Source organism: Zootoca vivipara, chromosome 7, assembly GCF_965207765.1.
Source record: "Zootoca vivipara chromosome 7, rZooViv2.hap1.1, whole genome shotgun sequence".
Taxonomy (NCBI): Eukaryota; Metazoa; Chordata; class Lepidosauria; order Squamata; family Lacertidae; genus Zootoca; species Zootoca vivipara.
Window position 1 is genome coordinate 17,059,837 of NC_142590.1, and position 14,740 is coordinate 17,074,576.

At 43.1% G+C, this 14,740-nt stretch overlaps 1 protein-coding gene across 6 annotated transcripts in view; it reads left to right on the top strand.

Moving 5' to 3' along the window:
* Nucleotides 1-14,740, top strand: part of VAV3 (vav guanine nucleotide exchange factor 3) — a 160,838-nt gene that overhangs the window by 101,413 nt on the left and 44,685 nt on the right. For 5 of the 6 annotated variants that reach the window (XR_015950957.1, XM_035124355.3, XM_035124356.3 and 2 more), the window contains exons 18-19: nucleotides 1,418-1,440; nucleotides 4,560-4,605. Coding sequence is in view for 5 of the 6 variants with exons in the window: in XM_035124355.3 (XP_034980246.2) it covers nucleotides 1,418-1,440; nucleotides 4,560-4,605 (69 nt within the window). In the remaining variant the exon portion in view is untranslated. Of the gene's footprint in view, nucleotides 1-1,354; nucleotides 1,441-4,559; nucleotides 4,606-14,740 lie in introns of all 6 variants that reach the window. The other variant, XM_088673771.1, reaches the window with a different exon arrangement.

The following is a 14,740-nucleotide window of genomic DNA, read 5'->3' on the forward strand; positions in this document are numbered from 1 at the left end:
AGCACAACCTAACAACAAGACTGTTTCATGTCAGCCAGCTGCAGAACTCTGGTTTCTTTTCCTCCTTTCTATCCAGATTCTTGTTTTTGCAATATCTACTTTATAAACATACAGCTGGAATTGAAAGAGAGAAGGTAGCCTTTCCCCTGCAGAACATCAGTTTAGTACTAAGCAATATTTACAGCACTTCAGAAAGCCAGAAACCTCTTCTTAATCTTCAATATCCATCTGCAAAACTTAGAGTTTCTAAGCTTGGGGTATGACTGGTGAGGTATTTGATTGAAATCAAACACAGTACTGTGCAAGAGAAATGCTGCTCCTGCAGCTTTGATGCAACTCACTCTAACCTAAAAGTAACATCCACACATTATTAAAATGCTTTTTCAAAATTATGCATATTAGAGTATAATTGCCAGCTTACCATTAATAAATTCAGGTTACAAAAATCAATAAACAGTGGCCATTTTCCCATAAAGTTTTTGATAATTCTGCTTTGATATATATCTATTTTAAAAAAACCTATTATATATCTTTTAAAAACTTTGAAGTTTGGTGTGGGCAGTTTCCAATATTTAGTAAAAACTAGCAGTTGTTACCATATATAACTAACCTTACATTCCTTTCATATGAAAACTCCTGGGTAGGCTGAAAAACGGGTAGCAAGTTTAATAGTATAGTGTTATTTGATAATTTCTGTCTTAAAATGTTCATTTTCTTCTGATAAACTTTTGTGTATGGGCATCCCCACCTCATATGGCTGAAGTTTCCTTGACTTTTCAAAAGATTTCCAGCAATGAAAAATGCAGCTCTTAGTAATTGTATTTGTTGCTACTGCTTTATGTATGCTTGTACCACATAAGAGAGTCCAAATTCCAGCATAACAAGTTATTTTATTGGGAATATCCATGGCATCACAATATATTGTATGAATGCAAAAACTTCCTGGAAAACATTATTGTCAGAATGCAAAATAAATAAGGATTTTGCATTCTGTGACGTAATAGTTCCCAGATTCATTTCCCTTGGGAAGAGAAGTTCTCATTCTGTCTCCTGAAGTCTTGCACTGCAGTGTTGAATCTGTAAAGTCTGAGCTTCTGAGTTTTTTCCTTTCATCAAACTATTTCAGAATGTATATAGTTGATCTGTTGGTTTGGAAAGCTGCGTGTCGTCAGAGTTAAGCATAAACTTGAATCTGTTTATGGCTGTTCAGTGCTGCTTAACCTGAGCCAATAAAACTAAGTGAACACGGTGTGCAAAATAACGAGCTGAGCCCCAGGGCTGGTGGAGCATAAAACAGGTATCAGCTAGCTAAACAAAGCAGCTCCGTGTACTCTCACCAAACCACACAGCAAAGAATTACTGTTGAACGGAGTGAACTTTCAGTTTCTGACCATGCCAATTTTTACATTTGTTTCAGAACACGGGACCCTGAAACATGAGGTAAGTGTAACTTTTTGAAGTTTGGGTTGACATTTATTTTGTGGCTGATCTAAAACATTTCATTTTTTTGGTGTTAGTGCTGGGATCATTTAAGGCTTTTGTGCTTGTGCTCTGGCAAAATTGGATTTAAAAGATAGCGAAAGTGTTGAATCTGCTCAAGATTAAGAATTTTCAAGTCCCATTGGTTTCAGTGGGGATAGCATATAATACTCTTTAGAAAAAGAAAAATACAAGGATACTTTAGTTGCCTCATGCCCCAGATTTCTTATTAATTTCATGGGGCTGATGTTTTCTCCAGACTTCCTTGGTGTCCAAGACATTAGCAGAACATGTATAAAAAAACCAAGTAATGGTTCAGTGTGATAAACTACCATGGGATTTAGCAGAAGAATTACAAGCAGTCTATTTTTTTTTCGCAACCTACTGATGTAAGAGCAATGCAGGAGTATAAAGTTCAGCAGTTCTCAATCTGTGTGCTGTAAAATGTGCAGCCAAATGCCGATTTCCGAAGCTGAATCCTTTGCCATGGGATCACTTGGAGAATCTTTAATATTGTGACAGAATAGTAATGGGCAAATGGGCACATGTTCAATGAGATAACGATAATCCCAGAATACTGGGATTATCTGAAGAAGTGTGCATGCACACGAAAGCTCATACCAAAATATAAACTTAGTTGGTCTTTAAGGTGCTACTGAAGGAATTTTCTTATTTTGCTTCGACTCAGACCAACACGGCTACCTACCTGTACCCAGAATACTGTGTTATTTTTGGTCCATTTTGAGAAAGGTTTCTTTTTCCTTGGTTTTTGAAAGCAATGTTGCATTTATTCTCTTTTATCCTTTTATACTGCCCTGAAATGTGGGGCTAGGTTAAATGTGGATAATGAAAAGGCTGCATGGGGAATGTTACTTAACTGTACATTGTATTATATCGTGCAATGCTTACATTTTTCGGTAGCCTGTCTCGTTTCCATTTGGAAGGGGATTTATGTCAACTGGGAGCTTAAGACTTCATTGGAAGTGTGGATTTACCCCTAAGCAGCATGTTCCATACATTCTCCAGCAATGAGGCAATACAGGGAAATTACTTGGAACTAACAATTGATCCTTAAGCAAATGAAGTTGGTTCTCAATAAGTCTTAAGTAATAAAAGTGGAATTAGAAATTCTCTCTCTGCCTTGCATTATGTTCTCCATTCTCTGTGGAACAGTGCTGGACACTTAGGGATGATTCCATCAGCACTGGATTTAGGGTGTTGCGGACAGGTGCAAAATAATAATCTTATTGAGAAGATCCACCAAAAAGCAAATGAACTAAAAGTCCGCCCCTTGTTCCATTGATGCACAGGAATGATAAACATTACATTCTGCAAAATAGATGGACAGTAGTGAGATGGCTCCTGAGGTGGTAAATCCAGGATGAACACCACTGGGAGCTTCCATGTCCTGGAAAGCTCTTGTGTGAACCAGCCAGTTAATGATTAGCAAGCAGTAAAGGCCATAAAAAACATGAGTCAGTTGGTGTTTGGGCTCTCTGATTTGCACCTGCTTTGACAGAGGTTCAGGCCAACGTGGTGCCTGCATGTGCAAATGGTTACACACCAATTCCTGTTGGTTAGTAGGATCTGCACAATTTGGTCTCAGTCTAGAGGCTCAGCACGCATGGCTGTAAAACGGTGCTCTGTTTCCTGAGGAGATTATATGATCTCAAAGTACAGGTTGGTTGGTTGCAGAGCTTCAAGAAGGAGGGAGAAGTTCACTGCAGTATAACTATTGTTTGTGTCACACTCTTGACCAGAGTCGTCTTTGCCTGCACGAGATGTTTCTTATGTCTGGTGATGTGATGCTGAAGCTACTGAATGTTCCTTGAGAGCATTTCTCCCCCGTAGAGCTTGGTGGAGGAGGCCTAGCTGAAGCCATTGCCACTGCTTTGCAGGCTGAGTTGGCCTGCCTCAGGCAGTAGAGTTTGGGATAGTGCTAAGGGGCAGCGACTTGTTAATTACTTTATAAAAATGCGTATTTTGTTGCATTTTTAAGTGTTTCAAAACATACATTGTACCTCCTAACTTGTAACAGGCAAATGTTGTTAAAAAGTAAAAGATTTTTTTTTAAACCCCCATCTGAACATTCTGCCTTCAGCACCAGAAAGTACAGGGCCCCCTTTGGGCCCTGCAATTTACAAGACTCTTGTTGACTTGGTCTTTTAAGGTAGTCATTATTATGTAATGTTGTGTAATGTTCTACTTTCCCCTTCCTCCCAAACTTGCCTTGGAGGTTAATAAAAATATTTTAAAAAGGAGTTTCTTCTGTAAACGGCTGTTGCAGAATTATCTCATGGTAGCGTGCAAAATAATCAGGACCTCCGTTCGCTCTCAAAATTGCAGCTCATTTCTTCCACTCTAGCAAGGAACATAAAAGTGGAGTAGAAATTACTTTTTATTATAATTACATTTGCAACAGCCTCATACGCTTTTATGTGGTCAGTTAGAGCTTCACTGTAAATGAAAATTGAAGCTTTTGAAGCCTTCTTCTTCTTCTTTCTGGAAAGTGAAAATGGCTTTAGTTATATGTGAATTGGGAAGCTGTACACGTTTTTAGTGAGATCATGGGCAGAACAGACATGCAGAACGTCTTCTGCAGAGTAACAGCTGCCTGCTTTTTTAAACACACAAATGCAACCTGCTCATCACTGCCTATACCAAGTAAATTCTGCAGAAACCTTTAATGACAGGTGCTCCGTCTGAGGGATGGGAAACAACACTCTTTGTACGTGGTGAGCTTTGTCTGTAATTTATATTCCACACTACTGCACATTTTATGCCTTACCTTGAAAGTAAATTTTAGGAAGAGGGGATTATTATAATTTTTTGCATCCGCCTCGCCTGTTGGGCACTGTGACATGGAACATGCCGGGACGGGGGGGCAGGAACTGTTGCAGTGCCTGTCCAAGGTGAGGGAGTGTGCAAGCACTATTTGGCTTCCATTGAGGACAGCAAAATGTCTTGGGCCAGCCCTTCTAGGAAGAGGCCTTAAACGAAAGTCAAAGGAGTGTGGAGACTAACTGGATAGGAATGGGTTTTCAAAACAAGTATCTAACTTGTGCTTTTCAAATACACAGAGACGGCCAAATGGACTCCGAAAGAGCTCCAGGCATATGGACCCAGGTTTGTGTTTCTCCTTTTCATCATTAAAACTTTAGAATTAGCACAGGATAATTAATGGTTTGGATCTCATTATCAGATGTTATTTATACAGCCTCTTTCCTTTGATAAAAATATCAAAACAAATGAACATTCAACCATCAGCACTATTCGTAGGAAAGCAACCAATTCTGAGAAAACAGCCATTAAGAGAAAGTGATCCGAGAGGTTTTTAAGCCCGCTTAAAATATTGCCAGCGTTGAGGCTGCAGGCATCTCTGTGTAATAGTTTCTTACTACTAAAAGTAAAGTTGCATGCACTGTTGTAGTAGCACTCTCCTGCATGCAGCTGCTGCTATATTCACTGAAACAGTCAAGACTGTCAGTGCAGTGTGTTTTGATGTTGCACTAGTGGAAATCATTATTTCAGCACTAGGACCTTTTAGTTTTGCTGAATTTTATGGCCTGGATTCAAATAAGCTCTCAGGCTGCTAATCACTTTCCTGACCGTGTTTTCAAGGGTACAGTCATATGACTATCATAAGACTATCTGAACTGTGTGTGTGTGTGTTTGTATGTGTGCTTTGCTGCTTTGCTTTTACAAGTGTTGCTCTTAAACTTTGCTTACATACTTAGAAGCCTCTGGGCTTTTGGTAACTCTTCCCTCTCCTTATGCTGCTTAAACAGAGCAAGTATTTTAAAATCGATGCCTAATCTTGCAACACTCTATTCTCAACAGCTGCTGTTTTTCATAGAGTCTGAAGGTAGCAGACTCCAAACAGAATGCACTTTGACTCTTTATGTTCTTAATCTTTCTCCTCATTCCCTCTACAACTGTCTCCCCCACCTCTCATGAGACCCAGGATTCTGTCAAAGAAAGCAGTACCAGGGTTTTTGCAAATGTGGTTTGACTGAATAAACATGTAGTTCTGGTCGTTTGACTGATAAAATCAAATGCGAGTTCTTTCTCGTAAGCGTTGAATGCACATATATACAGTAACTGTGTGAGGAGGGTGGTTCTTTCCCCCCTCTCCTTTTAATGAGCTCTTTTTCAAAAGCAAGTCAAATTATTGAGTTGTTAAATCTAGTAATGTAAGAATGATTTGCATCTGAAACTGGAGTTCCAAGTCTAGAACTAAGCAGGTGATGATGGAATCTTCATATCTGCAGGAAAAAAGAGCTGCTGTGCTTACTGCTCAGTTGCATGGGAGTTGAAATGCAAATGGTTAAATTGTCTTGACTAACCACTCCCTTTGTAAAAAAAACAACCTTACCAGATTGGGCATTTTGAAAGAAATATAGCTGTGGCCTGAAGCCAAGTGTTGCTTCACTGTGCCCTTGGAGATACTTTTCCACATTGAAAAGTTATAAATAAATTAGCACAGAGGCTAATGAATTAAGGACTTAATAAATTAAGGATTCCCAAGTCCTGAAGGAAGGAGCCTATCTGGTACATATTACTGAAACCTGGTTTGGTAGTGCAGCAAGCTATGTTTTGGCCAGCACCCATTGTCAAGATTGGACAGGGAGGTGGAGTGCCTATTCTCCACATTGATATAATTTTGCTTGTCCTGTGCCCAATGGATTGCTTTAATCAAAAGCATTGTACCTGGTGCTGGGCTCCATTTCATCCACCACTACAGAACATATTTTTCCTGTTAACTCATGCACACACCTGGATTGATGCACCTGGATTGATGCACACACCCCTTCAGAAGCCACTTTGCTTCACCCTCCCCCATGATGCTTCACAGTCTGAGAACCATCAGCCTAACCCATTTTTTAAAAATTGCTTGATGCCTAGAGAGTAATATCTCATTACTTCTGGGCACAACGGGAATCTCATTGCACAGGTCCATGCCAGTAATTATTCATGGTGGAGCACGTGTAGTTCCAGAATCTGTTTTTACAGCTGCCATTATCCTTATGATTCATGCAGCTTAAGTCTCTTAGCACGTCCATTGCTGAAGCGTCTCATGACGGCTGCAAAAAAACAACAACCCCTAAACCAAAACAAAGAGTTTTAAACTGCCTCCCATAATTACATTGAACCCTGCAGGTTAGAAGTTATCTTTGCGCCTCTGATGATTGCAGCTAGGTACAAAACTAGATGACTCAACAACGGCAATTAAACCAACTCAGTGGTTTCACCATCTGATATGCTTATTTTCTGTAAAATCTCTTGTTCAATGCTTGGCAGTATTATTTCAACTGTTGCAGTTATGCCAACTATACTGCCTCGCCCCTAAATAATACATTAACTCTCAGTTGCAGGACAAGAACCAGCATGCCTCTTGCCTCCAACCAACTTTTAAAAGCCTATGTACTGCTAGATGGGCAAATACCCTGCCTCTGTACAACTTGGCTGATAGTTTTTGCTGTTGTCTTCAAGTTGACGATGGGGCAGGGAAGGGGAGCAGCAGCAAAGTCCCCCTGTTTTTTAAAGATGTGGATGGAATTTGTAGTACCACATGGCCTGCTCTGGCTTATTTCTGTTAAGACACTTTCTTGCAAGTCTGGCTTCTATATAGTTTTATTTTCTCAACAGAACTTGGTGATTCTGCCTGATTACAGTGGTACTTCAGGTTAAGAACTTAATTCGTGCCAGAGGTCCGTTCTTAACCTGAAACTGTTCTTAACCTGAGGCTTGCTTTCGCTAATGGGGCCTCCTGCTGCCGCTGCGCCACTGGCACACGATTTCCATTCTTCTCCTGGGGCAAAGTTCTTAACCTGGAGCAACCACGTCCTGGTTAGCAGAGTTTGTAACCCGAAGCATCTGTAACCTGAAGCATCTGTAACCTGAGGTACCACGGTATACTTCATGGTCAGGGTCTGTTGTGTATTTTGAGTGCTGAATCTTACAAAAGCAGAGAAGGGGAAGATTAGCAACTGGCCGGTAGTAACCAGGGCTGTCTTAAGCATATCCGGCGCTGTGGTGCCGTGGTGCAAAGATCCCTCCGGTGGCCTCCCCCCGTTTCCCAGAGTTTTCGACCTTTTTTAAGGGGGCTGACACCATGCTTACACATTATCTTTGCTTGGGAAAAGAAAACAGGAAACATAAACAAACTTTTTACTTGCTCATTTATTAACATTGCACTTTTTATTAAGTATACAACACCACCACTGGGTATAAGTTTTTGTGTGCATGCACACTTCTTATTTTCTTAACTGTACTGTGTTCCCTTATTCTTTTCCCCCAAGTTGCTCTACAATGGGATGTTATGCATATGATCTTGCTGCAAACTTGCCATACAACTTGCAAATACCAGTAAGCCTAGCCTTGCTACTCAGCCCAAAAGCTGCTCATGTCTGATCTCTCTCTCTCTCACACACTCACATTTAGTATCTACCCATAGGGCTGATCCATTTCATCTCAGGTAGGATTTAAAGATTAATAAACTGCCAGCGATCAAAACAAATCCAGCTCCTTCTCATTTTAACCCCTCACCCCTCCTGGGAAGAAGAAAAAAAGAAGAAAGGGGGGGGCAGGTGGAAAAGGTTATATTTATGCAGATCTTCAGACATATTTTCTCTCCAGAAAAGCCTTGATAGGTGGGGTGCCTTCCGTTACCTGTCCTTACAGAACTCGATTCCCACCCCCCCTGCCAAAGAAGTGTGTTCCCAATACTGTAACAAATAATATTAAATATGACAAATACATATCCTGGGTTTGCATCATGAGGCACATGCCAAAGCCCTCAACCCCAGCAGGGGGGTCCCTGCTGAGCCCCAGAACCTACTCGCTTACTCTTGCTGTGTGTTTGCCTGACTTCTCAAAGCAAGAGCAAGGCAGCCCTGTTTAGGGAAGTTTTTAATCTGTGATATTTTAATGTTGTTGGAAGCCGCCCAGAGTGGCGGGGGGGGGGGGACCCGACCAGATGGGCGAAGTATTAATAATAATAATAATAATAATAATAATAATTTATTTATACCCCGCCCATCTGGCTGGGTTTCCCCAGCCACTCTGGGCGGCTTCCAACAGAAACATTAATATACACTAATTTCTTAAACATTTAAAGCCTCCCTAAACAGGGCTGCCTTCAGATGTCTTCTAAAAATCTGGTAGCTGTTTTCCTTTTTGACATCTGATGGGAGGGTGTTCCACAGGGCAGGCGCCACCACTGAGAAGGCCCTCTACCTGGTTCCCTGCAACTTGGCTTCTCGCAATGAGGGAACCGCCAGAAGGCCCTCGGAGCTGGACCTCAATGTCCGGGCAGAACGATGGGGGTGGAGACGCTCCTTTAGGTATACTCGACCGAGGCCATTTAGGGCTTTAAAGGTCAGCACCAAGACTTTGAATTGTGCTCGGAAACGTACTGGGAGCCAATGTAGATCTTTCAAGACCGGTGTTATGTGGTCTCGGTGGCCGCTCCCAGTCACCACTCTAGCTGCCGCATTCTGGATTAGTTGTAGTTTCCGGGTCACCTTCAAAGGTAGCCCCACATAGAGCGCATTGCAGTAGTCCAAGCGGGAGATAACTAGAGCATGCACCACTCTGGTGAGACAATCTGCAGGCAGGTAGGGTTTCAGCCTGCGTACCAGGTGGAGCTGATAGACAGCTGCCCTGGACACAGAATTGACCTGCACCTCCATGGACAGCTGTGAGTCCAGAATGACTCCCAGGCTGCACACCAGGTCCTTCAGGGGCACAGTTACCCCATTCAGGACCAGGGAGTCCTCCACACCTGCCCGCCTCCTGTCCCCCACAAACAGTACTTCTGTCTTGTCAGGATTCAACCTCAATCTTTTAGCCGCCATCCATCCTCCAACCGCCTCCGGGCACTCACACAGGACCTTCACCGCCTTCACTGGTTCTGATTTAAAAGAGAGGTAGAGCTGGGTATCATCCGCATACTGATGAATACCCAGTCCAAACCCCCTGATGAGCTCTCCCAGCGGCTGCATGTAGATGTTAAAAAGCATGGGGGAGAGAACGGAACCCTGAGGCACCCCACAAGTGAGAGCCCAGGGGTCCGAACACTCACCCCCCCCCACTTTCTGAACACGGCCTAGGAGGAAGGAGCGGAACCACTGTATGACAGTGCCCCCAGCTCCCAACCCCTCTAGATGGTCCAGAAGGATGTTATGGTCGATGGTGTCAAAATTATTATTATTATTATGGGAAAGCAGCTGGCTGCACTTGCTGCTTCAAGGCAGTGGTTCATATTGCAGCTCCTCCTCCTCCTCCTCCTGTGCCACTGAACTTCGTCAGCCAGAGCTGGGAGGCAGAGTTGGGGCTGCGCACGCAGCACTCTCCTCTCTTGCCCAGTTGAGCCGCTGTCGCCAGTGGCGGCTGCAGGAGCGCCTGCTTCTCCACCTCCTCTTGCTGATGCTTCTGTAACTGAGCCTCAGAATCCGTGTCATCAGTGCTTGGAACCTCGGGGGTCATAGAGCCTGCGCGGCGCAGCCAAAGGAGGGGGGCCGGGGGGCGGCACACAAGCCAGCCAGCCCAGCGCCTGCCTCCCAGACAAGCCAGCCGGGCACACGCACCTGGCTTGGCCTGGAAGACCCCCCCTTCCCTCTGCACTCCAACTTTATGCCCACCCGGATGGCAGAGAGGAGGCGAATGGTCTGCACAGCCTACCCGCTGCCATTTAAACCCAGCATACCATGCCCCCCGCCGACCAGATGAGTTGGCGGGATGGCATGACGCGGCGGGCACCTGGAGCCGGCTGCCTCAGCAGCAGCGCCTCACTCGCTTCCCCGAACATGAGCAGCACGCAGGGTGCCACTAAACCGAATGGAAAAGACACCTCTGGTAGTAACTTAGGTTTTCTGAGTCCAAGGAGGATTTCTTTAGGAGTAGTTTTACCAGTGCCTCCTTCAAGCAGGCAGGGAACACCCTCTCTCTCACAAGGAGGCATTAATCACCTCCCTGGCCCAGCCAGCTTTCCCCTCCCTGCTGGTTTCCATCAGTCAAGTGGGGCAAGAGTCCTGAACGCAAGTGGCTGCCCTGACCGTTCCAGTCACCTTGTCCATGTCCTCAAGCCTTACCAACTGAAACTCATCCAGCACAAGAGGACTAGACTGTGCTCTGGACACCCCTTGGGATTCATGTGCTGTAACAATGGAGACTTGACTCTTGCAGTAATTCTCAAGTATAGTCACTACTGTTATTAATTATCACACTCTTCCTCAGAAGCCTAACCAAGAAATCAATCACTGAATGTTAGGAATGTTGTTGTCGTTACTATTAAGAAGGTTAACACAAAGCAAAAGGGAGTATTTCCCCTCCACCAAAGGTGACTCATTCATTTAATTCAGTAATAATTTAACTGCTGCTTCAAAGCACTTCTCACATGGAGACTTAACAAAGCTTTGTAAAACTACTGAAGGCTAAATGATCTTATCTCTTGTGGGGGAAAATTCTGCTTCAGTAGCTTGCTGAAGGAACTGTGTGGAGCTGCTGCCATGCTCTGCTCTAAAGTGGAGTGAGCAACTGGATTCATTTGGCAGGCCAGATCCTGACATACCCCCCAGAACCACTGTGACTGATGGGTGGCCCACTCACCTATCTATCTCTCTTGAGGCCACCATGGATGTCAGATGAAGTGTTTTCCTTTACAAGTAGTTTCAATTCAAGCTAGTCTGCAAGGAGAAATGTCACTTTCTTTGTCCATAGAGTTTAATTTCAAACTGCACAGTCAAAGGAGGGGTTTCATTGCAAGGCTTACTATAAGTACTAATCAGCTGATCGACACTTAAAGCATGCCCCTTTGGGCAGGATCTGACTGCATTGCAAAGTTTCCTTGGTATCAGTGCCAATCAGCTGATTCACAGTTACAAGAAGCCTTGGTGGCCAAAGAACAGCCAGGAGTACACTCGTACGTCCAAGATGGTTCCTTTGCAGCTATGTTTTTAGCTGCTCTACACCTGATGGCACATTGGATGCCAGGTGTGGTACAGGTGGGCATAGTTTGGGGAAAGTGGCCCTGTGAGCCAAAGTAGAAGCCCATGCCAGGCCTTATTATGCCTATGAGCTGGAGGTTTCCCACTGCTGCCCAAGAAGGGGGAAAGGGCAGAAACCTAACACAATCCCTCCCCTTTAAGAAGATGAGATGTTTGTCCTCAAATCACCTGCTGTGTACATCTTCTGTTGACTCTGTTCATGTAGGCTTTCTCATCTTCCTCCTTCAACAAGCATTTTAAGGTGGTTTATTTAAAAATTAATTATTTATCCCAGGCGGTACCTGTATGGGATTTGAAATTGTTTGTACAGTATATGTTTTTTCTTGAAGCTGTCTTGAGATGTTTCCTATGAAATGATTCATGAATGGAAATAAAGTAAATGGAAAGGGTAGCCTAGAGAGGAATACTTGCAGTTCCCTCCTGGCTCTGGAGGGATGCCTTCAAGACTAGGAACCTTGGTCCAGAAGCAGGATTAGGGGGGGGGGCTGCCTCCTGCCTTTCCAGACTCCCCTTGAAGAACCCCATAACCCTGTAGCTACTCTTGTCCTCAATAACTCCTAAAATGTCCTCTTTGAATAATGAAGAACAGAAGTACACTGCAAGTAATTTCCTTTTCTGTGGCTAAAATTAAAGACCTTGATGTCTAACACAGTCACACTTCCATATTATGTAGTCACATAATCAGTTTGTCTGATTAATCTTTAACGGGAGCTACTGAATTTAATAGTAACTTCCATCTGAAGCACTAGAACCCTTGCCTGATTCTGTTTAATTTCTTAGGTTATTGTTTAACTTATTGCATGGGCCATTTTGGAGTACTGCAGCTCCCACCCCTAAGTCACTTGGAGGATGAACTTGCATGCCTGACACTGCTGTTGAATTCTGCTAGAATTGAGTCTGATAGGAACAGGCTGTCGTGACATGTTATGATGTAAAGAAAGGCCATGTGGAGGTAGCACTCCAGACAGAGCTACGCAAGATAAAAGTATTCATAGCTGTACTTAGAAAAGGTAATGTTCACGATCGAACTCTTCAGCTAGACTACTGCAGTGCATTCTCACATGAGCCTACCCTTGATAACAAATGGTGCAGAAGGTTCTGTTAGTTTTATTCTGTAAGCCATTTCCTCTGACCTGAGAAGATACATTGCATTGGTGTTGGCTCATTTTAGAGGCTGTTAGTTAATTTAAAACTTCCATCAATTTGTGAGACATCATAATTGTGGTCAGAATAATTTTATTAAATGACCATCAGAGAAATCTCCCAACTTTATAATCTGCACACGAAAAAGAGATGGTTGCTTTCCTTAGTAGTGAGAGTGAAAAGCAAAGCTTCCTAGTGAAGGCTTGTATTGTGGGAGGTATCGTTATTTTAAAAAAGTGTACTGTCATGCTATTGCTACTCCATTATAAAGTTTTAAAATATTAATGATACATTGTTGGATGTAATGAATAAATGTTCTTTGTTGCTTTTTTTTAAATAAATTGTATGTTCAGCCGCCACAGTAGCAACTTGAATGATGGTGGTTTGTAGTCTCCAATTCAGAGAGGTTGAACAGAGAACACAAAGCTTTACCTACTTCCCACTTGAAGCCTGCAAAAGACTGGGAAAAGGAGAGAAGCATTTAGACATTCAGGAAGGAGAACTATGAAAGCATATTAGGGAGAAGAGGGGGATTTGCTGAGTGAATGAACAAAACTCTGATTATTATTATTATTTTTGCCACAACTTGGGGATTGCTACAAAGAATGTCCTCTCCCAGGCTACCCCACATCAGCTTCTGAGAGCAGTGGAACTACCAAGAGGGCCACCTCTGCTGATCTTAACACTTGAGAGGGTCTATAGGGAAGGGGGTTATCTTTCAGATATTGGTCTAAGTCGTTTAAGGCTTTAAACACTAACATGAACACCGTGAATTGGGCCCAGAAACAAACTGGCAATCAACATAGCTGTTCTAACCCAGGGGTTATATGAGTTCTGAATGTAACCCCAGCCAGTAATCTGGCTGTTGGATTTTGGACCAGTTCAAGTTTCTAAGTTGTCATCAAGTGCAGCCCCATGCAGAGTGCATTGCAGTAATCCATAGATGTTAAATAGTGTGGAGGACAACATAGAGCCCCGTGGATCCCACAGCACAGTTGCCAAGCAGCTAAGCAGATGTCCTCCATTGCTACCGTGTTTCTCCAAAAATAAGACACCGTCTTATATTTATTTTTCCGCAAAAAACACACGGTGGCTTATTTTCAGGGGATGTCTTACTGTTTTTTATTCAGTATGGTACAGTTTAACCTACAAGGTTAAACAGCCTATCACTATGGCTTATTTTCGGGGTATAGCTTATTTTCGGAGAAACATGGTACTACCTGGAACCAGCCCAGTAGGTAGGAGTGGAACCACTATAACAATGTGCTTCCAACTCCTAAACCCACCAGATACCATGCATAATGATAAACTGCTGAGACATCAAGGAGAATTGGCATTCCCACTTTCCTTCTTCCAATTAAAGGCCATCGGCCAAGGTGACCAAAGCCATTTCAGTGCCAAAACCAGTGTGAAGCCAGATTGAAATGGGCCTAAACAATCAGCTTCTCTCAAGCACTCCTGAAACTGACTTGCTACTATACTCTCAAGTGCATTGCCCAAACTGGTGGAGAACAATTCTCTATTCCCCCGCCCATACCCCATACCCCATACCATAGTAGCATGGTTTTTCTGCTTCTTAACATGATAAGGCTCATGCGCCTTCCTGCTTTTGAAACTTTGAAAGTAGTGAATAATGCATGTTACCTCTAGAAATGCTGGTTCTATATCCTTAATCAATACAGGCAATCTCCAGATGTCTGGGTAGGCTGAACTCTCAGGTGAGCATGCTATGCATGAGTCAGAAAGTTTCCATTTACCCGAGGAGCCTTAACACGTTTGGAGGAGGGAGTGTTGAATGGTTATTGGGCTTGGAGGATAAACATGTTCTGGTTCGCCTTTTAACTATGAGCAGAATTGGTAAAATAAATTTGTAAAATGATGTTTGTAAATTGGAGTCAAACAGAAACTGGTACATGGAGCTTTGTGTTTCTGTTGCTGCTTGTATTTGAGACATCCTTGTGCCACATTCAGTAAGCTAATATCCCACATAATACTAGAACTCGGGGCCATCCAACAAAGCTGAATGTTGGGAAATTCAAGTAAGACAAAAGAAACTACTTCTTCACACATAGTTTAACTGTGAAATTTTCTCCGAGATGTTGCAGTAA